The sequence below is a fragment of the Myotis daubentonii genome, chromosome 16 (genome assembly GCF_963259705.1).
Source record: "Myotis daubentonii chromosome 16, mMyoDau2.1, whole genome shotgun sequence".
Taxonomy (NCBI): Eukaryota; Metazoa; Chordata; class Mammalia; order Chiroptera; family Vespertilionidae; genus Myotis; species Myotis daubentonii.
The window spans coordinates 20,779,058-20,805,180 of NC_081855.1; the positions used below are offsets into that span (position 1 = coordinate 20,779,058).

At 46.1% G+C, this 26,123-nt stretch overlaps 1 protein-coding gene and 1 non-coding gene across 6 annotated transcripts in view; one reads left to right on the forward strand and one right to left on the reverse strand.

The window, feature by feature from the left end:
- Positions 1-3,813: 3,813 nt before the first annotated feature.
- Positions 3,814-3,948, reverse strand: LOC132219452 (small nucleolar RNA SNORA2/SNORA34 family). The gene has a single exon (XR_009449461.1). It is a non-coding gene; the product is annotated as a small nucleolar RNA SNORA2/SNORA34 family (small nucleolar RNA).
- A 4,224-nt stretch (positions 3,949-8,172) lies between these two features.
- Positions 8,173-26,123, forward strand: part of NCBP3 (nuclear cap binding subunit 3) — a 30,791-nt gene continuing 12,840 nt past the window's right edge. For 2 of the 5 annotated variants that reach the window (XM_059669051.1, XM_059669052.1), the window contains exons 1-7: positions 8,173-8,410; positions 10,247-10,312; positions 12,476-12,581; positions 21,163-21,288; positions 23,082-23,210; positions 23,437-23,510; positions 24,469-24,577. In XM_059669051.1, the coding sequence (XP_059525034.1) occupies positions 8,228-8,410; positions 10,247-10,312; positions 12,476-12,581; positions 21,163-21,288; positions 23,082-23,210; positions 23,437-23,510; positions 24,469-24,577 (793 nt within the window). In that variant the 5' untranslated portion in view covers positions 8,173-8,227. Of the gene's footprint in view, positions 8,411-10,246; positions 10,313-12,232; positions 12,348-12,475; positions 12,582-21,162; positions 21,289-23,081; positions 23,211-23,436; positions 23,511-24,468; positions 24,578-26,123 lie in introns of all 5 variants that reach the window. The other 3 variants (XM_059669053.1, XM_059669049.1, XM_059669050.1) reach the window with 3 other exon arrangements.

A 26,123-nucleotide genomic window follows, 5' to 3' on the forward strand; every position in this document is an offset into this window, starting at 1 on the left:
GTGCTTGCATTTCTGGGAAGGTCTGAGCAGGACCGTGGTGGGAGGGGCTCTGGGGGGAAGGAGAAGAGGAGAGGGAGGGAGGAGGGTTGGCCCAGGCTGCTGAGCAAGTCCTGTGGCTCCCGCTTGGAACAACAGGGTGTTGGGGAGCCAATGGGCTGCTCATGGGGCACCCAGCCTGTTTCACAGGGGCCCAGGGACGCCGGGGTCTGGTCCTCAGGGCTGTCTACTCCCCGTGTGGCAGGAGTGCCAGTGGAGCCTTACAGGAGCCCTGTGCCCCCTTAGCCTTGGGCACTGGCCCGGGGTTTTTGGATGCCACAGCTTCCTGCTGATCCTAGGGCCCCCATGGCCACGATGAAAAGAGTCATCGTTGAGGTCAGGCAGCCTTGAACTTGGATCCAGCTTTGCCATTTAATCGTCATGTGACCTTGGCAAGTCGTTGGAGGAGTCTCAGTTTCCTTATCGATCGAATGCGGATCATAGCACCTCCTCAGGGTTCTTTGAGGTTAAACCAAGCCCTGTGCCAAGCGTCTGCCACAGTGCTTGGCACAGAGTGGGCACTCGGCGAGGGAAGACAAAGGACGTCCCGCCCTGGGGCTGCCCGGAACCAGCCTCGGGCCGCGGGTTCGGCACAGGCCGCGTGTTTGCCCATCGGTGGAGCTCCAGCTGGATGACACTGGAGACCAAACAGGAGGAGACCACGCCAGAGGCTGCCTGGCATGGCGACCGGCTTTCCCATCTGAGAGATGGAGGCCAGAGCTGCTGCTGCCCGCTCCCTGGGCATCCTGGGAAAGTCTCTCCAGCAGGGGTGCTGGCGGCGAGGCAGAAACTCCCCAATCACCAGAACCCATGCGTGGGTTTTTGCACCCACTTGCTCCCCACCACGGCAGCCCCTCGACCTGGGACCCACCACCTCTCCACGGTCTCCTGGCCGTGGTCCTCAGCTCTCCAGCTGCCAGGTGATCCTGGTCTCACCGGAGCACACCCAGCCCTCAGAAACCTGTGCTCCCAACAGGGCTCAGCCTGGCCTCCGAGGCCCCTGCCAGCAGCCCCGCTGCTCTCTCTGGAAGACCCCACAGGCCCTTTGCCTGCTCTCTGCTCCCCCCACCCACTATGATCCTATAAGGTCTCAGCCTGGGGGAGAGGTGGGAGGGACGGTCAGGGCCACCGAGGGTTCCGATTTTCCCAAGGGGACACTCTGACCCATACTGGGCCCCATATAAACACCCACAGGTTACGGAGGCATCCCTCCCCTCCCACACTCCCCACCCTCCCTCCCTCCACACACACAGGCTGGCACACCTACACAGCCTCTCCACAGCCCCAGAGGCACCCTGGGCATGTGGTCCGGCGTCTGGTCCACCTCCTACAAGACTGGAATCGGGGCCAGGAATTAGAACTTTCACAGCTTCTGTCTGTCCACTCACGGCTCCGTCACAATGAAGGCCATTGAAGAGCATCTCTCAGCAAAACCACAAGAAGGGGGCCTTCCCTCTGGGAACCCCATTGTCCCCACCGGATCCCTTGTGAGCCCCTTCTCGGGCCTGCACATCTCTGGCCTTTTCCGGTCCTCTGTTCCTGCTCCTCGGCCTGGCCCAGATTCCCACCGCCTCGGTTTTCCAAAGACCTCTGCCCTACACTCCTGGGCGTGCAGGAGGCAGCCCTCCTGCCTTCTCTCTCAGATGCTCTCGGCACTGGCTCTGTGTCCCCCGTTACTGCCCAGCTCACTGTCCCATCTCCAGCAGGACTGGTCACTGTTTGCTCTAGCCGCCGCTCATGTGACTGGCCGTTGCTCTCTACATTGCGTGCCCTTTGACCCCAGCAGTCCTTTGGTCTGTGCTGAAGAAATGGAACCAGAACAATGTGGGACCGGAACACAGGAAGGGGCTGGTTAAACTCCAGGCTTGGCCTCCCAGAGTCCAGGGCACCAGCCTCAAGGTGCCAGAGCTTTCCCAGGAGAGGACCCCTTGCCCTCAGGCGCACTCCTCTCCTGCTTTCAGGCAATCTGTGCCAACACCCACCCACCTCCTCGGGGAACCCACCCCAAAGCTGAGAGAGGGCTCCCCGCTGTGGTCTGCCCCTCCCAATTCAGCCTAAACAGTAGTTATCAACCTGGCTACCTGCTAGTGTCGCCTAGGCCCTAGGGAGCTTTTAAAAAGTCCTGATGCTGCCCTGGCCGGTGTGGCTCAGTGGGTTGGCAGCGTCCTGTGCAGCGAAAGGTTGCTGGTTTAATTCCCAGTCAGGGCACATGCTTAGGTTGTGGGTTGGGTCCCCAGTCTGGGTGCATACGGATCAATGTTTCTCTCCCCTTTCCCTTCCTCTCTCTCTAAAATCAGTAAAAGTGTTTTTTTTTTAAATTCCTGACGCCTAGGCCCCACCCTGATTTAATTGGTCTGAGATGTAGTCTGGGTGTCTGGATTTCTTAAAATTAATAGACTTTATTTTTTTGAAACAGCTTTAGGTTTATAGAAAAAATGAGTGGAAAGTACAGATGCTTACTATATAATCCCTCCACCCTCTCTCCTGCTCCCCAGTTTCCCATTAGTGTGGCACTTTGTTGCGACTGATGAACAGACACTGATACATTCTTATTAACTAAAGCCACAGTTTATCTTAGGGTTCATTCTTTGTGTTGTATATTCTAGGTGTGACAGATGTGTAATGCTGTGTATCTCTCATTACAGTATCTCCCATTACAGTATCATAAGAATCGTTTCACTGCCCTAAGAATCCCCTGTGCTCTATCTGCTCATTCCTCCCTCCCTCCCACCCCTCACTCCCCATCCCACCCCCATCCTCTGGCAATCTCTGACCTTTTTACCATCTCTGTAGTTTTGCCTCTTCCAGGATGTCATATAGTTAGAATTACACAGCAGGTAATCCCCTCAGCTCCCTAAGTGATTTTTAAAATTTTTACAATTGAGATATATTTCTATATAATAAAAGGGTAATATGCAAATTGACCCTAACAGCCGAATAACCGGGAATGACTGGTCGCTATGACGTGCACTGACCACCAGGGGGCAGACGCTCAATGCAGGAGCTGCCACCTTCCACAGGGGGAGTGCTGCTCAGCCAGAAGTCAGCTCATGGCTGGCCAGCGCAGAGGACCAGGCCTAAGCCATTAGTCGGACACCCCTCGAGGGCTCCCGGGCTGCCAGAGGGATGTCTGACTGCCAGCTTAGGCCCGATCCCCCGAGGAGCGGGCCTAAGCCAGCAGGTGGACATCCCCCGAGGCTCTCAGACTGGAAGAGGGCACAGGCTGGGCTGAGGGACCCCCCCCCACCCCTGAGTGCACGAATTTTTGTGCACTGGGCCTCTAGTTAACATATAACATTGTATAAATTTAAGGTGTATGACTTGATACATTTATATATTGCAATATGATTGCCACTGTCACATTAGCTAACACCGAACACCTCTGTCTTGTTACATAATGATAATTTTTAGTGATAGGAACACTTACTATCTAGTCTCATGCCCTAGCAGGTTTGACTCAGTGGATAGAGCATCAGCCTGCGGAATGAAGGGTCCCAGGTTCTATTCAGGTCAAGGACACATCCGCAGAAAGGGGTGTGCAGGAGACAGCCAACCAATGATTTTCTCTCATCATTGATGTTTCTCTCTCTCCCTCTCCGTTTCTCTCTGAAATCAATAAAAAAATATTTTTAAAAAAATACCTAGTCTCTAAGCCAGTTCGATGTTTATAATAGTTTTGTTGTTTATAATCACTGTACTGTGTATTAGATCTCCAGGACTTATGTACCTGCCCGCTGCGAGTATGTGCGCTAGGTTGGTGATTTTTTTTTTTTTTTACTATGTTTCTTCCAATTGAATTGGCCATTCCCACTGGGTCCTGAATGGCCAACAAACCACAGGAAGACATTGCTCTTGGCTCCTGTTTGAAACCAACAGCTACAAAAAAAACCACCGGTCTTGATTCAGGGCCTATAGGTTGGTGATTGTAATGAGCAGTGATAGTTGACATGATTAGCTCTGGTCTAGAATTTGGTAAGGGTGGTGATGGTGGTGAGGAGAAATCTGGTGCCTGTTTCTAAATCAAATGTGGGATAAGGTCTCATTTCCTTTTAATATGTACTCCATCTACCCATCTATCTATCATCCATCCATCCTTTTATTATTTGCCCAGGGCCTTCTATAACCAGGCACCGAGACACTAAACCAGCGGTTCTCAACCTGTGGGTCGCGACCCCTTTAAATACATCCTGCATATCTGATATTTACATTGCGATTCATAACAGTAGCAAAATTACAGTTATGTAGTAGCAACGAAAATAATTTTATGGTTGGGGGTCACCACAACATGAGGAACTGTATTAAAGGGTCGCGGCACTAGGAAGGTTGAGAACCACTGCAACACTGTTCCTGCTCTCATGGCGCTCACAGTCCATCACAGGAGTCAGACATTAACCAAATGGCCATGCACACGTGTGGACGATTTGGAACTGATATGAGCAACTCTATAGGAAAGGCCTGTGGTGGTGGCTCTCTGAGAATAGTTAGGGGGGCTTTCCAGAGAAAGGGAAGCTCCAGCTGAGATCTGAGGCTGAGGAAGAACTAGCTAGGCCAAGGGGGAGGAAAGAAAACTCCAAGTAGAGAGATCAGCTTGTGCAAAGGCCCTGTGGTTAGCAGGGACATAGTGCTTTCCAAGAACTGAAGTGGTGATGCTGGGAGTGAGGAGGAGAGTAGGGCAAAATGAAGCTGGAGAGGAGGGCAGGGCTGGATAATGTGCTGAAGAGACCGCTCTGGCTACAGTGGGTGGGGGAGGGATGGGGGTGGAGGAATGAGAGAAACAGAGAAACCGGTGAGGAGGCCACTGCAGTGTCCAGACAAGAGGGGACATGATGGTGGCTGGGATGGAAAGAAGCTGAGGAGGGTGGCAGCTGAGAGGATGGAGAGGAGCAGGTGGACATGAGAGAGAGGTGGGAGGCCAGACAAGAATTATGAGTGGCCTGGCTATGGGGGTGGGAGAAGAAGGGGTCCAGGGTGGCTCCTCGCTTTCCAGGCTTACACACCTGGGTTGCCTAGGGTGCTGATCAGGGAGGTCGGGAACATAGGAAAGGATGTGGCTTGGAAGCGGGATTCTGAGTCTCAGGTAGGCTGAGTCTGAGGTGCCTTGAGACATTCCAGGGAAGATGTCCAGGAGGCATTTAGACCAGTGGTTCTCAACCTTTTGGCCATTTACTTATTTATTTATTTTTAAAAATGTATATTTTATTGATTTTTTACAGAGAGGAAGGGAGAGGGACAGAGAGTTAGAAACATCGATGAGAGAGAAACATCCATCAGCTGCTTCCTGCACACTCCCCACTGGGGATGTGCTTGCAACCAAGGTACATGCCCTTGACCGGAATCGAACCTGGGACCCTTGAGTCCGCAGGCCGACGCTCTATCCACTGAGCCAAACCAGGCCCTTTAAATACAGTTCCTCATGTTGTGACCCAACCATAAAATTATTTTCGTTGCTACTTCATAACTGTAATGTTGCTACTGTTATGAATCGTAATGTAAATACCTGATATGCAGGATGGTCTTAGGCGACCCCTGTGAAAGGGTCGTTCGACTGCCAAAGGGGTCGCGACCCACAGGTTGCGAACCGCTGATTTATACAGAGGGACTGGAGCTCAGAGGAGAGGGGAGAGCTGGCGATGGAGACCTGGAGGTCTTCACGGTAGGGATGGCAGTGGAACTGGAAGCCATGGGTGTGATGAGATGGCCTAGGCCAGCTGTGGGCAAACTACGGCCCGCGGGCCAGATCCGGCCCGTTTGAAATGAATAAAACTAAAAAAAAAAAAAAGACCGTACCCTTTTATGTAATGATGTTTACTTTGAGTTTATATTAGTTCACACAAACACTCCATCCATGCTTTTGTTCAGGCCCTCCGGTCCAGTTTAAGAACCCATTGTGGCCCTCGAGTCAAAAAGTTTGCCCACCCCTGGCCTAGGCCCTACGGAGTGTGCCTGGGGTGAGAAGAAAGAGGACCCAGGATTGAGCCCTGTGGGACTGTTAATGTAGGGGGGAGAGGAAGAACTTGAAAACGCACTGGAGCAGGGGCCACCTGGGAGGTGAAAGGGAAACCCCGTGTGACCATATCAGGAGTGTGTGTGGTTTCAAGAACCCGGGAGTGGCCCTCAGTGTCGATGATGCTGAGTGGTCAGGTCACACGGAGAAAGTGAGGGAGGCAGTCCTTTCAATCATTCGCTGTGTAGGGTTGCGCAGAGCATAGGTGCTCCTCCTGCATCAGGGTCAGCTGCCTTTTCTTTACTATAGAAACGTTTCCTTAACTACCGACCTGCAAGTAGTCCAAGGACATGAACTGGGGGTGTGGGTTTGTGGGTGTCCACTTTAAAATTGCATCGAAGAGTCCTTCTGCTTGAGTCAGCAGGACACCCCCTCAGGCCAGTGGACCGTGTTACCCGTCCGCCGGTAGCATTTGATTTCACCATAGGAGCTTATGTTACCTTTTAATGATTTTCCCCTGTGTTATCCCAGGAGAGGCAGGATTCCATCATGTATTCCCCTCCTCCCTGGAAGGGAGAGGGTGAGAGAAAGGAGAGGGAGTGGCCAATTTCAGCCAATCTTTTAGAAGACCCTCAATACCCTCGTTGTCCCCTAGCCTCCATCGTCACAAATTTCTAAGAGAGTTATCCACACTTCCTCAAATTCCATCTCTAAGCTACCTTCCCCTTCATGCACCTTGGTCTCATCAAAGTCACCGATGGCCAACCAACTTAGAGACCTAAGTCAAGTTCCACTGTGAACTGGTGGCTACACTTATTTAACCTCCACGACCTCCTTTGGGGGTGGGTAACATTGTCCCATGCAACTGCTGAGGGCACTGAGGTTCTGATGGTTAAGCGGCTTGCCCAAGATCACACGTGGTAAAAGGGGCAGACTCTGCCCCCTTGAAACGCAGGTGTGTCTGATGCTGGTCATGCTCTCCCTTGGTTTATAGTTGCCTGTTCCTCCATGGTCAGAGCTGGTAGGGCCTCTGAGACCCTGGGGCCCCATCTACACCCTCCGGAGATGGGAAGACAGGCCCAGAAAGGGGCCAGACTAGCCCAAGGTAACATAGGGTGTAAGGTGCAAAGTCAGGACTCAAAGCGAAAACTGACCAGTGGAGCCCTCTGGGAGCCTAAAGACACCCCCTCCCTCCCCCCCGGCTCTTATTAGAACATGCCAGAAACCATGGTTTGGGGCCCTCAGGAGTCAGGAAAGCTCTGGCCTTTGGGCAGCTCACTATGCTCTTGGAGCCTCCATTTTTGTGTATGTAAAATGGGTCAATTATTGGGAGACTTGAAAGAGACATAGGTTGGCAAGGCAAGTCCACTGTAAACCTACAGATTGCTCAGAGGTCATAGACCAAAGGTCTTTCTGGGCTCTGGAGCCTAGGTTCAGATTCAGGTTTTATCCCTTATACTAGAGGCCTGGTGCATGACATTCGTGCATTCAGGGGGTTCCCTCAGCCTGGCCTGCACCCTCTCACAGTCCGGGAGCCCTCGGGGGATGTCCGACTGCGGGGAGCGGGCCTAAGCCAACAGTCAGACATCCTTAGTGCTGCCACAGAGGCAGGAAAGGCTCCCACCACTGTTGCTGCACTCACCAGCCGTGAGCCTTGCTTCTGGCTGAGCAGGGCTCCCCCTGTGGGAGTGCACTGACCACCAGAGGGCAGCTCCTGCATTGAGCATCTGCCCCCTGGTGGTCAGTGCATGCCATAGCGACCAGTCTTCAGTCGATTTGCATATTAGCCTTTTATTACATAGGATAGGATAGCGGCTATCACCTTGGGTAAATTTGTGTGCCTTAGTTTTTCCCATGTGAAATGGGAATAACAGTACCTACTTAATAGGGCTGTTGTAGGAGCGAAGCACTTGCAATAGTCACTGGCACATAATGACCACAGTAAAGCTAGCTTTTATTACAGGTTTAAAGCATTTTCTAAATCCAGACTACACCGATTTTTTCCATGCCCCGCCCCCTCCAACAGGCCCCACCCTCGTCCCCATTGGTCCCGCCTCCTCCTTCCCAGGTCCTGCTGCAGCCCGCCGGGTTCCTCCCGACACCAGGGGGCGCGGCGCTGCAGGGGGCCTTCTAGAGACGCGGGCGACGCTCTAGGCAGCGGAGGCGGCTGCTCGGTGGCAGTGGCGGCGGCGCTCTAGCCGTCGGGTGTGCGGGGCGGGCTCTCAGTGGTGCGGCCGGCGGGCGGCGATGGCGGCCGTGCGGGGCCTGCGAGTGTCGGTGAAGGCGGAGGCCTCGGCGGGGCCGGCCCTGGGGCTCCCGTCGCCTGAGGCGGAGTCCGGTTTGGAGCGTGGCGAGCCGGAGCCCATGGAGGTGGAGGAGGGCGAGCTGGAGATGGTGCCGGTGCGGCGCTCGCTGAAAGAACTGATCCCGGTACGGGGGGGGCGAGGGGGAGGTCGCCGGGCGAGCGAGTGCCCCGCGCCTGGACGGGCCGGAAGGGGAGGCGGCTGGCTGCCTGGCCCGGGGAGAGTCGGGGGGAGGAGAGAGGGGAGCGAGCGCCCGGGGGGCGGGGGCGCCTGGCTGGAGAGACCCGGAGCGAGAGAAAGGACGCCGGGCGCCCGGAAATGGGTGCTGAGGGGCTGCAGGAGGCGGGGGAGCTGCAGGGGGTTGAGGGCGTCCCCTTCCCGCCCCTCCGAGCCCGTCTGTGCCCGGGGTGAGTGAGGAGGGGCTGGGTTGTCTGGGCGGGAACCGAACCGCGAGCGGCCCGGACGGCGCGGCACCGGGGCTCCGGGCGCGTCCTGCAGCGGGTGGCGGGCGGCCGGTGCCGGTCAGCGGGGCTCGGGGTGTCTTCCGGGAGGGCTGGGCCTGACAGCGGCGGGAGCTCGTGTGTGTGGAGACCGAGGGTCATCTGGCCCCGCGCAGCCCCACTGCTCTGGGTCCCCCCTCCGCGGCCCGGACACCTGACCTTTCATGGAACCAAAACATCCGCGAATGCGCAGCGGCTCTGGCCCGCCTTTTACCAACGCGGGGACGGCGGGCGGCGTTTTGCTTGTGTTTGGTGGCCCGTTGCCCGCTCCTGGGGGCCGGTCCCAGGCCTGCCTGGCCCTTCTCCGGCCCCTCCTTGCTCACCCCGGACGAAGGAAGGACTTGTTACCACGTCAGCAAGCCTTGCTTCTAAACTGAAATGATGGGGAAAGGGGAAAGTGGGTCCCTCTAGATAGGAAATGACAGTGACTCCGGTAATAGTAATGAACAGTGTCCCTGTACCTTGACCACATTGTATCGTTTCACTGTCACCGTGGTTGTGAAGTCTGTGCCCTCCCGGAACTCATTCGGTGTCACACCCCTGGCAGCCCCCACCAGGTGCCAGGCACCGTCCTGGGCACTTGATCACGATTAAACGCCCTCCCGAAGTTTATGTTCCAGTTGGGGGACACACGTAAGCACGTGATTTCTGGTCGTGGTCAGTGCCCTGACCAGAATAAAGCATGTTCATGGCATCGCGAGGGCAGAGGGCAGGGAGGGTGTGCAGGGCGGGGAGCTGCATGGGGTGGGATGGTCCGGGGGGTCCTCTGAGAGAGGGACGTTTAAGCCAAACCCTGAGTGACACAGGGAGCCAGCCGTGTGCAGACCTGGAAGGAAGTGTCCCCAGCAGGGGCAACTGTCAGCAGAAGGCTCTGAGATGGGCACCAGTATGAGAGCAGCAAGAGGGCCGGACGGTGGGCAGATGCCGTGGAGGACACCTAGGCCCAGAGAGGCCAACGGAACCAGAACCGTAAAGTGTCACGTAGCCTGTGAACGTCAGAGCTGCCTTTTCAGGCCTGGTTTCCCAATCCCACCCTCCTTTCGTTGCCCTGTGCTGTGTGTGCCGTCGGTCTGGGCGAGTCTGGATTTTCTGCATTTGGTGAAGACGTGTGCTCTGTTTACCTCGTGGCCGGGCATGATGGATTGGGCCGGGCTGGGTCGGGGAGATGAGGGACTGCGCCTCATCTTGGATGCTTTTCACAGAAGCTTGTAGAGTTCCATTGACGTGATACCTTCCGTAGATGGGATTGTTTGAGGTTTGGACAGGCCCTAATCTGGAGATGGCTTCTCCTTAGAGTGGTGATTGCTACTGCAGTCACGGCGATGGGCTTCCTCGGGATAAGGGGTTGTCAGAGTGGGGGAAGGATTGCTCAAGAGCGTGACTATCCAAAAAGCATCAGCTGTTTTTATCATGAATTTTTCGTCAGTTGCTGTCAGCATTTCTTACTCTTCCCCTCCTGTTAGGACACAAGCAGAAGATATGAAAACAAGGCTGGCAGTTTCATCACTGGAATTGATGTCACCTCCAAGGTAAGACAGACCATGATTTATTTATTCATTTTGATAAGCGGGTGAACTTGGTTCCTAGGATTAGTGGAACTACAATTATTCTTTACCACCTGTTTTCTTTAGTTGCTGGATCAAAATTTATTTAGCTTAAGTCTTATAGTACACAATGATGCCGTTGTGCATTCTGGAAACATCCAGGTAGTATTTGTGTATTTTCATGTTCATGCTAAGATAAAATCACTATACCTGTGCTCAATCATATCCAAGAAAAAGTTCTGCACTGCAAATGCTTTTTTATGCTGTATACATTCTTTAAAAGTGATAGACTATCTTTACTTTAAATGAAACAAAACATGAAAAGTTCCTGGCACATAGTAGGCTTTTAGTAAATGTCTTTTATTCCTCACTGGCTGCAGGCTTAGAAAAATAGGATTTCCTGCCCTGGCTGGTGTGGCTCAGTTGGTGGAGCATCATCCTGTGCAACAAGGCCACAGCTTCAGTTCCCAGTCAGGGCACATACTTAGATTGTGAGGTTTGATCCCTGATTGTGGTGCGTGCGGGAAGCAACCAGTTGACGTATCTCTCTCACATCGATATTATTTTCTCTCTCTCTCTTTCCCTTCCTCCCTCTCTAAAACAAAAACAAAAACAAAACAAACAAAAAAACCCCGGAAAAATAGGATTTCCTTACTGTGTGGCTATCTAAACTTTGAAGACCATGTCAGCTGAATTATTCTCAGTACCTGGGAATACCATCTTATCTAGTGATTGCTGTTACTAGATTACCGACTTCACTGTAATTCCTCACAGAGCCAAACCTATTATTTTCCTTATTATAAATAGTGCATATTTGTTGCTTTAATTGGTGATATCCAGTTTAGGCATTCTTTCTACTTTAATGTGTGCAATTGAGTGGAATAGACTCTTGAATTCTGAATAATAGTACTATGTTGCTATATTGGATGTATAAAATAAAAAATAAAAATGTCATGCTTACATTTTTATATTTTATTTGGGACTCAATCTGTCTTAGATGGCTTAAAGGCCAAAAGAAAGAAGTGATCTTTTAGATAAACAAAATAAAGTGGAGATGTTTTCTTATTGTCATTGAACCAGAAGTAGACTGTACTGTTCTTAATCCTACACAGTTTGCCATTATATTAAATACATATACTAGGGGAAAGGGTGGTACTCCCAGAATTGGTACTTAAATTGTTACCAAAGAAAGGTAGATTAGCTGTTTGCACTGGGAAGATTTCAGGGAAAAAAAATAGCATAACTGTTGGGAAATAACAGAAGTGTTGTTGCTTTACCAATCCCCACAAGCTTTCTATACAGTCAGACCTTCAATTAGTGTGGCAAAGTCAGTATGTAATTAGCGGAGGGTTCCCAAGAGCTATCAGAAACTCACAGTTGGATCTGGATTTATTTTAGCTCTTGGAAAAAAAAACTTACGAAGCTGATTATTTTGTTTTTCAGTGAAGCGTCAATGCTTTTTGTCACTTAAAAATGAAAACTGGCAATTCCATGGACACAAGCCTATAAGAGAGAGAGTTTCTTTGCCTCAAAGCTATTTTTAAACCAGGAGAAAGCCTTAGGGAGTGGACTGCTCATGCAGACATAATGTGGATGAGCGTGATAGGTGTGATTACCATGCACACAGACAGTGAAATGGGGATGTTGGGGGGGGTGGGGAGCGGGGGGGCTCCTAGAAATAGCACTGATATCAGAAGTTCTGCCCCACTTACTGCTGAAGTTCCTCCAGCAAACCTTTTAACTTTTTTGTGCTTCAGTTTCTGCACCTGGAAAATTGAGATTTGAGATTGTTTAGTTGTAATTTGTTTGAATCATGACTGCTAATAAATGAAATGTCAGAGAATTAAGCATTCCTTATTACTCACTGGATCAACTAATATTCATTGAATTCCTACTTTGCCTCAGACACAGTGATAGGCATTGAATCATCATGGAGATTATTACAAATTATAGCAGCATTAATGTACACCCTCCCAGTCATTGACTTTGAATATCCAGTTCTCTGCAAAAATTATTAAAGGTACATTGTTGCTTATTTCTTCTGATTTATTTTAGGGTTGTCACTGATGCATTATGTTGTATTTGTGATTGTGTGTGCGATCTAACTTTTCTCATTCATTGAAACATGGCTTTTTCTGTACCTTCTAGGAAGCAATTGAAAAGAAAGAACAACGAGCCAAGCGCTTCCATTTACGATCAGAAGTAGATCTTGCCCAAAGAAATATAGCCTTGGACCGAGACATGATGAAGAAAGGTACTGGGTGTTTGGGGGGAATTTTTCCACATTTCCCAGACAGTAACTTTTTCCTATCATGGCTGGTGCTCCTGGCCTCGCCTTGTATGTCCAGTCCTCATTCAAATACTCCCAAAGGAAAGGAAGTCTCCATTTTTGAGGTGGTCTGTTTAGCTGTGTCTCAGATGTTAGAGCTGAAAAAAAAAAAAAAGATTGTCTCGTCAGAGGAGGCTCAGAGAACGTCACCCAGTTAGTGGCAGAGCTGAGATTAGAACCTATGCTTCTATGGACTCACCCATTCCTGCTCTTATCATAGAAAGCTTAACTTTTCTTTGTTTTTAAATGTATTGGAAGTAGCCCTAGCCAGTTTGGCTCAGTGGCTAGAGCGTTGGCCTGCAGACAGAAGGGTCCCGGGTTCCATTCTGGTCAAGGGCACATACCTCGGTTGCAGGCTCCCGGCCCTGGTCTGGGGCATGCAGGCAGCAACCAATCGACGTGTCTCTCTCACATTGGTGTTTTTCTCTCTCTCTCTCCCTCTCCCTTCTACTCTCTCTAAAAATTAATGGAAAAAATACCCTTGGATGAGGATAAAAAAATAAAATAAGTGTATTAGAAGTATATCACAGTGAGACCTCTTTAAGGGGAGTCAGAGCAATATTGGATTTGTGGGGGAAAGCTGTCAGTACTTCTTTAGATGTGGGCTTGTGATTTCATCTTATCTTTCTGTTTTATTAGGGTAAGTGTTTTGCTTCCTGGAACTCACCCTGAATTATAAAGAGTAATCTGCCCCAGTCTTCTGAAGCAATTTATAAAATAAAGGGAAAATTTTTAGTGCATTGATAGCCATATTTATTATTCCACGCTAATATAAATCCATGAGTACAGCCGAAACCGGTTTGGCTCTATCCCTGCGGACTGAAGGGTCCCAGGTTCGATTCCGGTCAAGGGCATGTACCTGGGTTGCGGGCACATCCCAGTAGGAGATGTGCAGGAGGCGCCTGATCGATGTTTCTCTCTCATTGATGTTTCTAACTCTCTATCTCTCTCCCTTCCTCTCTGTAAAAAATCAATAAAATATATTTAAAAAAAAATAAATCCATGAGTACAAAAGGTCTCTGTTGTATTTGCAAATTTGGGTATTTCTGAAGGGCTTAATAGGCAGACCTCTGCATGTTAAAGGTATGTGCTCTGCTATATAAGTTTCTCTAGGCTTGCTTGATTGATAAAAGCATGTTGAATGAACGAAAGAATAACTACTATTTTGGGGGAACTTGCTATCTTACCTGGCACTGTATTAGTTGGAATATTGCATATTCGTTTCTTATTCATTTCTCACAACAACCCTATGAGGAATATATGTGTTATTCCTGTTTTACAAAGAAGTAGAAATAGTCTCAGAAAAGTTTAGTAAATGCCTGAGGTTATGCAGCTCGTAAAAGTGGAGTCAGGATTTCAACCTAGGTTTATCTGACTCTAAAGCAGCCGTGGGCAAACTACGGCCCGTGGGCCGGATTCGGCCCGTTTGAAATGAATAAAACTAAAAAAAACAACACCGTACCCTTTTATGTAATGATGTTTACTTTGAATTTATATTAGTTCACACAAACACTCCATCCATGCTTTTGTTCCGGCCCTCTGGTCCAGTTTAAGAACCCATTGTGGCCCTCGATTCAAAAAGTTTGCCCACCCCTGCTCTAAAGCCTTGCTCTTAACTACTTTTCTCTATCGCCTCATGTATGTGATATGACAGCACAGACCCAAATCTCCTCAGTCTGTCCCAGTGGGTAGAGTAGCTTGGATGCAGAGCTCAACTCTGAATCCTGCTTTATACTTTTTTCTGCCTCATGAGTTCAAGTTGGAAATATGGCCTTGCTGCCCTTGCAGGCTGGGTTTCCAGGCATCTACCTGAGTGGACTTCTGTTTCAGGAAAAGTCCTTTGAAGGTGAAGGATAGCTGTGCAGCTTGGCATTCATGTGCCTGCTCAGCCTGGGCCCAAGCAGAGCTCTGAAGCCTCTCATAACGGCAGCTTGCTTCCCTCTAGCCTGTGAGCGTTCATTGCGGCAGTTCATGCCTTTTCACTCTGCTGATTTTGCCCTTCCTTGTCCCATGGTTTGTCTTGTTCAGATGTCATTTTCCCCATGAAGCCCTAATCACCCACTCAAATTTCTTACCTCTGTTGGTGCTGGTGCCCTCCTGGAATCTTTTTCTCAGTTCCTTTGTGAATGTGGACAAGTTATTAAACCTTTTTAGGTCCAAATGTTCTTGTTTATAAAGTGAGAATATGATACCTACCTAAATAGGATCATTTCTGGAGTTAAATTTAAAAAAAAAAAATTTTTTTTTTTTTGAAAGCAATCCTAATCTTATGGTTCTAAAGATATTCCTAAAAAGCAATAGATCTGCCTGGATGAGCTGGGACACGTTGCTCATTTTAATCTGTTTTTCATCCAGAAGGCAGCATAGTCTAGGGTAGTATTCCTGAACTCTGGAGAACCCTGCTGCCTATCCCAGATCATTTTAAATTAGGATGGGAGGTAGGCGAGGGGTTTGTATAGGTCCCAGCGATAGTTATTTTTATATCTCCCTAGGTAATTTTAATGTACAGTCAAGATTGAGAACCATTGGTATGGTGATTAAGAGTGTGGGTTCTGGCCTTGGCCTTTTTGTTCCGTGGTTACAGCATTGGCCCAGGGACTGAAGAGTTGCGGGTTCAATTCCTGGTTAAGGGGATGTACCTCGGTTGCAGGTTCCCTGGCCCTGGTGGGGACTCATGTGGGAGGCGACCAATTGATGATGTGTCTCTCTCATGTCTAGGTCTCTCTCTCTCTCTCTCTCTCTCTCTCTCTCTCTCTCTCTCTCTCTCTCTCTCTCTCTTTCTCTCCTTCTCTCCCTTCTCCCTTCTCCCCTCTCCCCTCTCCGTTCTCCCCCTCCCCTTCCCTCCTTCCCTTCCTCTTTCTAAAATCAGTTTGTTTGTTTTTAAAGAAAAGAGTGTGGGTTCTGAAGCCTGGGTGCCTATATTTAAATCCTGACCTGTTCCTTTCTAGCTTGGTGACTTGGGGAAGTTACTTGGGCTCTAAGAAGCTCAGTTTCTTCATAGGGAGAGTCAGATAACAGTAGTTTTCATAGGGTTGTTGGGAGTCTCTAGCACAGTGGTTCTCAACCTTCCTAATGCCATGACCCTTTAATACATTTCCTCATGTTGTGGTGACCCCCATTTCATTGTTACAAATTGAACATAATTAAAGCATAGTGATTAATCACAAGAACAATATGTAATCATATATATGTTTTCCAATGGTCTTAGGCGACCCCTGTGAAAGGGTCGTTTGACCCCCAGGGGGATCGCGACCCACAGGTTGAGAACCGCTGCTCTGGCATAATGTTACAGTTCTTATGTCTGATACATAATAAGTCCTCAATAAATGTTAGTTGTTATTTTCATTATCTGGCATTTTCCATCTTCCCAGCAGTCTTCTAAGTAGCCTAGCCTCTTGGGAGAATGGGAACATTGGAATAAACATCTTGACTCCTGCAGCCACATTAGGTGTCAAGTTGTTGCTTCTTCTTAATGCCAAGGGCAATAAAGATACGTTTGGTAAATGCTTACTGTATGCCACTCAGCCCTGTGCAGGGAAGGGAATTACCATTTCTGTTTGACTGGCGGGGAAACTAAGGTGCCGAGAGGCTGAGAACCTTGCCTGGGGTCCCACAGCTAGGTAAGCAGCAAGGCTGGGATCTGAAGGCTGGTCAGGCTGAAGCCGGTGCCCCTCACCTCTCTGCCAGCTCTCAGATAGAGTGTGGGATGGCTGCACTGATCATTCTGCATCAAGAGTGACTTGCTACTTACTCTTAGCAACTCAGGGTCGAGCAGCTTTCGTTTCCTTATCTCCAAGATCAAAGCCTTCGTGGTTGGAAGAAACCTTAGAGGTCATCAAAAGTCACCTCCTGCCCAGCGCCGCAGGCCTTTTGGCAAAGTTCCCAATGGTCTTCTGGCTTCTGCTTGAACATTTCCTAGTGACGGCAGAAGAACTATTTATGAAGCAGTCAATTTTTGGATACATGTTAATACATGTTCCTCATGTTGAACAGAAATTGCTTTCTAATAATTTCTGTCTATTAGTTATTGTGTGACCCTTAGAACAACATTATGTTCTTTCCTCATTCACATAATAATCCTTCCGGTGAATGAGCAGTAAGCAGTAAGTCCATTTCCTACACTTCGTTTATGTGACTTGACTTTCTAGCCTCTCTCCTCTACACTTTTTTCAATCTCTAAATGTCCTTCATAAAGTGAGGTGTAGATATTGTTGGATTCATGCAGAGTATGGCAGGGCTACACCATGATTTCTGTCATACCATTTCATAGTGTACTCACCTTCCAGTCAACCGAAGCACCCATGTCTTTTCCCTAGGAATTCTCCCCATCAAAGCCGTCTTGTCTTGTACTTGAGGCACTGTTTAAAAATTACTTTCTTATTTATCTTTACCAAATTATTTATTAATTTCAAGACTCCATTTCAGTCTGTCGAGTTCATTTTCATCTTAACTGTACCTTTTAGCATTTTAGCTATATTCCTCACTTTGGTATGCCAGGCCTCTGCATCTTTACCCAGTTGTTGGTAAATGTTGATCAGGATAATCCCATATCATGCCATGAAACATAGATCCATGAATTGTAAGCCTTAGTTTATTATCAGGTCCACATTTCATTTCATTGTCATGAGGAACTAGATTACATGCCTTAATGGTCTCGAGATAGAACTTGAATTTCTTGGTGTGGGGTAATGCTGCCAAAAAAGAAAAGAGGTTTGTGTGGCTTGCTTCTTAGAGAACTCCCGTCATTTCCAATGGGAGAGACTTGGTTTCATTTTTTGTTTGCTTTGTAACTCTTCACCCGAGGATATTTTCTAGTGATTTTTTTAGTGAGAGTGAAAGGCAGGGGGAGAGACAGATAGAAACATCGTTATGAGAGACACACATCGATTGGTTGCCTCCCGTACACACCCTGACCAGGGACAGGGATCGAGCCTGCAACCAAGGCACATGTCCTTGACCAGAATCGAACCTGCATCCCTTCAGTCCACAGGCCGACACTCTGTCCACTGATTCAAACCGGCTAGGGCGAGACTTGGTTTCTTAAGGGATTGTAGATTGTTTGATCAGCTACTTTTTAAAAATTCCAGAGAATGACAATTTAAATTAAAATATATATGTATTTAATTTATATATATATTATATTTACATATATTTAATATATATATTTAATTTTCACCTGGGGATATGTTTTAATGATTTTAGAGAGAGAGGAAGGGGTCGGGGAGAGAAAGAGAGAGAGATACCACATCGATCAGCTGCCTCTTGTATGTGCCCCAACTGGGAAGCAACCCTGCAAACCTACAGCGTAGGTATGTGCCCTGACTGGGGATCAAACCTGTAACTTTTTGGTGTACGAAAAAAAAAGCCATCAGCATTTTTGATGAGCTTATATACTCTGAACTGTACCCTTTTCTTCATGAGATGTTTCACAAACAACTCATGTTCACCAAAGAAAACTTGGAAAGGAGAGTAAGAAGAAAAGTTGCCCACAATCTATCACCAAACCCAGTCATTGTCAACATTTTGTGTATTTCCTTCTAATCTTTTCTGCATGCAGATTTTACTTTTGTTTTTCCTTTTCACTTGACAATCTACCATTTGCATTTCCATGTCATTGTATAGCCTGATGCTAGGCTTTCAGATTCTTGCATTTATTCTTCCACCTTTGTCTTTAGTAATTTACCCGTTGTCTGTCTCCCATATGTGCTGTTTGGCAGATTGTTCTCACCCAAACTTTGCTGCCTTCTCTTTCCTGGGAATCACCTCTCATATCTGAGTAACTATATTTAATGTCTTATAAATTTTTTCAACATTCCAGTGTGAGGCCATGGGATTGGATTCTTTTTCTCTGGATTTTCAGAAGTCTACTTTACTATTCCCTGTCTTCCATTGTTTTCTTTCCCGTTAAAAAAAGCAGGATGCTGCCCTCACCACCTTGCGGGTAGTCAGCACTCAGTAAATGGCCAGTTCTCATTCCCTCATCCATCTGTTCACTGCCATCTCAGCAGTCAGCCCTTCCTCATTGATTGGGCACAAATGTAGGCTCCTGCTTTGTTTTATTTTAAGCAGCGACATTGTCAGCAAGGTGAGGAAGCATTGAGCATTCTCCTTTGGCAATCTTCCATCAAATTTTGAGCTTAACAAGGTTTCCATCTCTAGTGGGTCTTGCCACAGTCGGTTTGGTTCTCTTTTGAGAATGAACTTTTCTTCCAGCTCATTGAAACCTTTGTCTTTGTAGTGATAATGGCTTTTGTATCTATACCTTCTTCTTTTGAACAGGACTGCTCATTGCCCATTTCTAGATGTGTATACCATCCTCTGTACATTAAAATAAAGCCCAGCCAGCGTGGCTCAGTGGTTGAGCGTCACCCTATGAACCAGGAGGTCACAGTTCGATTCCCAGTCAGGGCACATGCCCGGTTGCAGGCTCGATCCCTAGTGGGGGGGCATGTAGGAGGCAGCCGATCAACGATTCTCTCTCATCATTGATGTTTCTCTCTCTCTCTTCCTCTCCCTTCCTCTCTCTCAAAATATCAATTTAAAAAAAATTTAAATAAAGACAGTCTGAGGCCAGAAGTTTTATTCCTTACCATCGTTTGTTTTTAAGCTATTTCTGCAGGGTTGTGTTGTTGATTTTTTTTTTTTAATAAAAGCATTATAATGTTAGAACAGTGCTGTGATGCTCTTTGTATTTATTTTTGTCGGTTCTTTTGGTATTTATTTATTTATTGCTTGTCTTATTTATGATTAAACCCTGTTATCAGGTCAACAAGTCTTCCACAGGTATTTTCCCTGGTCCGTTTTCTCTGCCGTCTCCAGGAGCTCTCCCTGTTGTTTGTTCCCTCCCTACTTCCCATGGGACCTTTTTCATCCACACTCATGGCTTGTAGCTCCAGGAACTGAAAAGGCTCCTGGTCTGACTCCTTCATCCCCACCTGGATGTCCATTGTGAACACCTGTCTCATTTGGGCCTTTGTTCACTGTTGCACCTCTAGTCACTAATAAGGATTTCCTGAGAGTCATAGGTCTTAATGGCATCTCCATCTTCATTATCTGGGTGGCAGGAAACTATCACTTGATTTACCAGGTAGTCTGGACGCACCTACATGGGCTCCCCTTAAACCTTTTACTCTTCAAAATGACAAAACAACCATCTTTGTGTGAGCTGCTGTGTGAACCCACATGAGGAGTAACTGCCTAAAGGGCACGTGCTAAATTACATTTATAATAGACACTTCCAGTTTGTCCTTCAGAGTGGCTGTGCCACTCCACAATCCCACCAGCAGAGGGAGGGGCTCTTTTCTCCACACTACCAACAATTGATAGTAAAATACATAAATTAAAAAAAATTCTAGTAATTGAAAAGTGGCATCTTGTTTTTGTATGTGTGTTTCTGATTGTGAGGCCAGCCATCTTTTCATATATTTATTGTATTTCCTGTTGTGTGAATTGTCTACTCATGTTCTTTGCCTGTTTTTATTTTAAGCTGTCATTTTCTCAGTATTTGTAGGATGTCCTTACTCTACTTTCCTTTTTGCTTTATATCCAGGGGCAGCATCTCTTCTTTTTCAGAAATGGCTGAACTGTTTCATATTTTTCTTTGATAAATATTTAAAAACTGGTGACCCTGTGCACGGATTCGTGCACATTGAAAGGAAATTAATTAGAAGGTGGCTGGCAGGGCGGGACTGGGTGAGATGGGCTGGACACGCCCTGGAGCCAACCTCTCGTGGTCCCTCCCTGGTGTCTGAGGAGTGAGCAGGGTCCCTCTGGCAGGTGGGGTCCCCTGGCCTGGCCTGCAGGGATGGCCAAAACCTGCTCTGACATCCCCCGAGGGGTCCCGGAGTGTGAGAGGGCACTCTGCAAAGTTGCTGTCGTACAGGGTGTGGAACACAAACGCAAGTGTTCAGGCCCGACAGTGACCCAGCAACAACATAACCCACGCCTGAAGGTGAAATCGTGCAGTGCCGTGAGGAATTGGGCTCCCTCCTCTCTGGTTTCGGGGTGTGTCATTTGAGAACCTCTGCTGCCAAGTCACTACAGCTTGGCAGCTCCTGCGTTGAGCGTCTGCCCCCTGGTGGTCAGTACGTGTCATAGCGACTGGATGGTCGGCCGGTCTGCTGGTTGCTTAGGCTTTTTTATATATATAAATTTTAAAATCAGCTTGCCTAGTTTAATGAAAAAGCCTATTGAATTTGGTATTGCTTTTAATTATTGCAGGTTAATTTGGGGAGAGGTATTGTGTATTTTATCAACATTAATTGTTTAATCTTTTTCAGCCAAAAGCCTGTTCTGAATTAAATAATTGATTTAATGCTGTTTGGTCTGTGATAAAAAAGCACAATAGTGTACCTTGCTGTCATCTATCATTTTCTTTTAAAATAAATGTCATCTCTTTCAGCATATTTGTTTTCTAAACACATGTTACCTGAACTGTGTAATAGGGTGGAATGTGCAATAGTGGGTGGGAAAATTCTATCATCTTTTCTGTGTCCTGTGTTTTTAGCAATCCCCAAAGTGAGACTGGAGACAATCTACATTTGCGGAGTAGATGAGATGAGTACCCAGGATATCTTTTCCTATTTTAAAGAATATCCTCCAGCTCACATTGAATGGTTGGATGATACCTCCTGTAAGTATACCAAGTTTTCTGTTGAATATGTTTTTGCTTATGATTTTGAAATTGTTCTTGCCACCTCAGATGGTGAATGATTATGGCCTAGACTACTTGTCTGTGCCTAACTTCTGCCCTTAGCGTAGAAGAGAAAAAAAATCCCCGTTGATGAGAACCAGATACATTAACCAGTCTACCAAATTATACCCCGTGAGCATTCTAAGTCAGCTCAGAGTGGTGACCAGGGCTTATAAATTGGTTGCTGGCATCTGAACCCAGTGTACACGATTAAGGCCTCTTTAACTCCCACGATTTCCCAACAAAGGGGTGGAACCTGCTCTGTAGACTTGAGCTGAGGGCTGTGTTTTCAGGGCTTTAGACTTTGTCATTGCAACTTGCCATACAATGGATTATCCAGGGGCTGGCTCTGCCTCAGTGTCTCTAACCTAGAACTATATCAGAATCCCTGCCACTTTACCAGACTTCTCATCTCTGCTTGCTTTGGACTGTGTTTTCTGGAATTTCACCTGCTTGCACTAACCTGTGAGCTGTTTAACTTGTGAGCCAACTGTAATTTTTACCTTGCCTCCCCACTCCAAGTCTGTTCTGATTCTGGTGACCACACTACTGGCTTCTTGTCTTGACTCACTTCTAGTCTGGCTTCACTTACTGCTAGCTTGCTGGCCTACCAGGTTATGCCTGTATAGCAGCCTGGTTTTTCTGGCTGCTTTCTTTAAAAGATACTGATTCAACATTTTCATTGAAATAAGAAGAAACATGACAGAGTAAACTATTTTTCTCCTGTTTTCTTTTTCCTTAACTTACATTTTCCAAATCAGGGTTGCCAAACCTTTTTTATAAAGGGCTGGGCTGTAAATGTTTTAGGCTTTGCAGATCATATCGTCTCTGTCATTTATTCAGCTCTGCTCTAATAGCATGAAACCAGCCATCGGCAGTATGTAGTTGAATGAGCCTGGCTATTTTCTATAGAACTTTATTTTATAAAAACAGGCAGTGGATGTGTAGTTTATTTTACATTAATTATACCTAAATAAATCAGGTACAAATATAAACAAATAAATGACAGATGATGGGCCGGATTTGACCTGCAGGTTTTAGTTTGCTAACCACTGCTCTAAGTCATTAAAACTAGGTAAGGGATATTGTAGTTAGAGGGACCCTTAGAATTATCCAGTTCAGCTACCTCATATTGTGCATCAGAAACCAAGAAACTGAGAAAAGAGAAGGGAAATTGCCCAAGGCCACATGGCGTGTCAGTAACAAAGGTGAGACTCTTAGACCTCAACTCTGAGATATAAATGCAGCAAATTAAGTTAGTTGCTACAAAGCCAAGTGTCTGTTATGTCTCCATTGTATATATCCGTGATGGTACCATCATCAGTGGGTGGACATCATTTAAAAGCATGTCTGGATGATAAGGAAGAGCATAGGGCTTCCCTGGAGGGGCAGTGGTATAGAGGACAATCCACATTTATTTGATAATTATCATCATCATCCTCATCAAGAGCTAAAACATAGCACTGTGTGCCAGGCAGTTTTATTATATAAACACTTTTTTGTGGAATCTTTGATCATTATTTTGTGGAACACGGTTGGGGAATGCAGGTCAAGGTCAATTTCATCCAAGAAGTTTTACTACTACTACCTATTCTTTTCATTCGTTGGTTTGTATATTTATTGCTCTCAATCTGTACCTAGATGAGGTTTAACAATGAATATGATGCAGTTTCTGCTCTTAGGAAACAACCATTTGGATGTGATATAATGTTTTATTTTACATTTTATTTTAGGTAATGTGGTTTGGCTGGATGAAATGACAGCCACACGAGCCCTTATCAATATGAGCTCTCTGCCAGACCTGGATAAGATAAGAAGCAGGGATGCCAATGAGGACAAGTCATCTGAGAAAAGCAAAAAAGGTAACTGAACACACAGGAGGGACTTTTGGGCTGAATGTCCTATATTTACTCAGTTGGTTTGGGTTTCTGTGCAAAGTGTTACATAGTATCTCATCACTAGTTATTTCTGAAATAGGCTTTGATGTTTTAGATCATTAATAAATAGATGGAGAAAATAATCGAACTTTTAAATGATATGAGATGGGGTTATGTTAAAGTTCATCTTGTCCCTCACATTTAATTTTAGACAAGCAGGAAGACAGTTCAGATGATGAGGCTGAAGAAGGAGAAGTTGAAGATGAAAACTCAAGTGATATAGAGGTTAGTAATAGGGAAAAGATATATGTATGTGTGTGTATATATATATATATATATATAAGGTTTCACTGTAAAAAACTGCTTGCTATGTTTTTATTTAAGGCTTAAAGACTTAGTAAGTTGTGTTCTTACTCTGGCTCTCACCATTAGACTTCCTGAGGGTGCACCATACCCTTGGGGTTTTTTTGTTTTTGTTTTTTTAAAAATATATTTTATTGATTTTTTACAGAGAGGAAGGGAGAGGGATAGAGAGTTAGAAACATCGATGGGAGAGAAACATCCATCAGCTGCCTCCTGCACACCCCCTACTGGGGATGTGCCTGCAACCAAGGTACATGCCCTTGACTAGAATCGAACCTGGGACCTTTCAGTCGGCAGGCTGATGCTCTATCCACTGAGCCAAACCAGTTAGGGCCAGACCCTTGGTTTTTAGGTTTGTGTGACTGTAATGAATGATTCATCTTGAGATCTTAGAATAGTACTCACACTTCTATAAGAGAAAATGATTTTGTTAAGAAATACTTTGAAGTGTTACCTAATAAGTAAAATTAGGAAAAAGCAAGAAATGGCATATTTCCTAACAGATTATGTACTACTGTTGGAAAAATTAAAGTGTATTCATATAAAAATATGCCTTATATAGCCTTAAGCCAAGCAAAGTGTTTGCTCTCTTGGAACCTACATTCTAGTGGAGAAGACAGAGAATACAGATATACAGGTATATAATATAATGTCAGGCAGTGATAATTGCCATGAGGAGAGTTAAGGGTAAGTGGATAGAGAGTGATGGAAACCATTGTTTGACGAAGTGGTCAGGGAAGACCTCTGACTTAGAAGTGGTGCTGTAATATTGAGAATGTTATTAAAGGCAGAATGCTTTCTTAATCAACGGTAACTTTGCTACTGAATAAAAGTGAAAATGGCTTTAATTTTTTATATTGAAATGCTCTTTTTTCTTAAGTTGGAAACATTATCTCAGGTAGAAGAAGAGTCTCTGCTAAGAAACGATCTTCGTCCAGCTAATAAACTTGCTAAAGGAAATAAGTTATTCATGAGATTTGCTACAAAAGGTAAGTATGGTATTTGCTATTGACTTTTATTATTAAAGTGATTATTGAGTGACATCCTTCTCTTTTGAATCAGAGGTTAGATCAAGTAATCTCAAACTGTAATATTTTGTGCTTATGAAATGATGGCTTGCTGCCCGAGTTGGAATTTCAGACTTTGTATTCTTTTGTGATTTCTGGCTAAAGTAAGTTATTTTCTGTTAAAACTGGTTTGGCCATGTGCTTTTCAGCCAATTTATCATCTGAACTATGAAAACCTTTTAAATTGTATATTTTTATTTATCACAGTAATAGCCTGGTGGACATTGTTCATGGTGCCCTTCAGGTCTAATTCCCTAAGGAATTAGGTCAAGTCTGTAATAATTTGTAAGGCTTTTTATACACAAATGATTTTCGGTGCACATTAAACCCCCACACGGTTTCTTTTTAATTGTTTGACAGTTAATTAGAAATGACCCTTCACTTTTGAATACTTCAATATGTATTCCAGAAGAATGAGGACTTTGTCTTACACAGAGCACACTTATCAAAATCGAGAGATTTAGCATTAATACATAATAATCCATAATCCACATTCAGATTTCATTAGTTGTTCCAAGAATTCCCCATTCTGTATATTAAACTGCCTGACACACAGTGAATGCTGTGTGTAGCAGTTTTTGATGATGACGACGATGATCATTGTCAGATAAATTTGGACTTTCCTTTTACAACCCCCCCTCCCCCCCCAACCTGGGGTCCACTCCAGACCGTGTTGAAGTACTCCGTGTCTCCTCAGTCTCCCTGGATCTGGACCTGCTCCTCTGCTTTGTTTTCCTTGACTGAATCATTTCTTAAAGAGATAGGCTCATTATTTTATAGACAACCCTTTGGTTTGGTCTTGTCTCGTGCCTCTTTCTGATTAAGGTTGTGCATTTTAGGCAAGAATACCACAGAAGTGATATTGTGTTGTTTTCAGTGCCTCATATCAGGAGGCACATGATAGCTTGTCCCATACCCAGGGATGGTACCTTTTATCACTTGGTTAAGGTAATGATCACCAGGTTTCTCTAAACTGTCAAGTTTCTATTTTTCCATTTGTGATTTTAAATTTGTGGAAAGATACTTTGAGATTATGTAAGTAGCCTATTGCTCATCAAGCTTTCATGCAGTAGCTTTCACATCCATTGACTTACTAACTCCATCGTTTATTAGTTGGCAGTCTGCTATAAGGAAGAGCTTTCCCTTTTACCCATTTATTTATTTACTTATTTATATCAGTTTAGACTCATGGAGTTTTATTTTATTCATTGGGCTATCATCCATTGTTATCATTATCTTGATTCACGAATTGTCTTGGATTTGGCCAGTAGAGCCGCTTCCAGCTGTGTGCTTTTGACATGTCCCCATGATTCTTGGACCACTTTCTTTATGACACACTAAAACATCTTGTTTTTCCAGACCCAACTTGTACTTTCCCTGCCTCTGATCTGGAACCAGCTGTTTCTCCTCGGGCCTGTGTTTTGTAGGGACGCATACTAATCTGTGTGACTGAGTTTACCCAGCACTG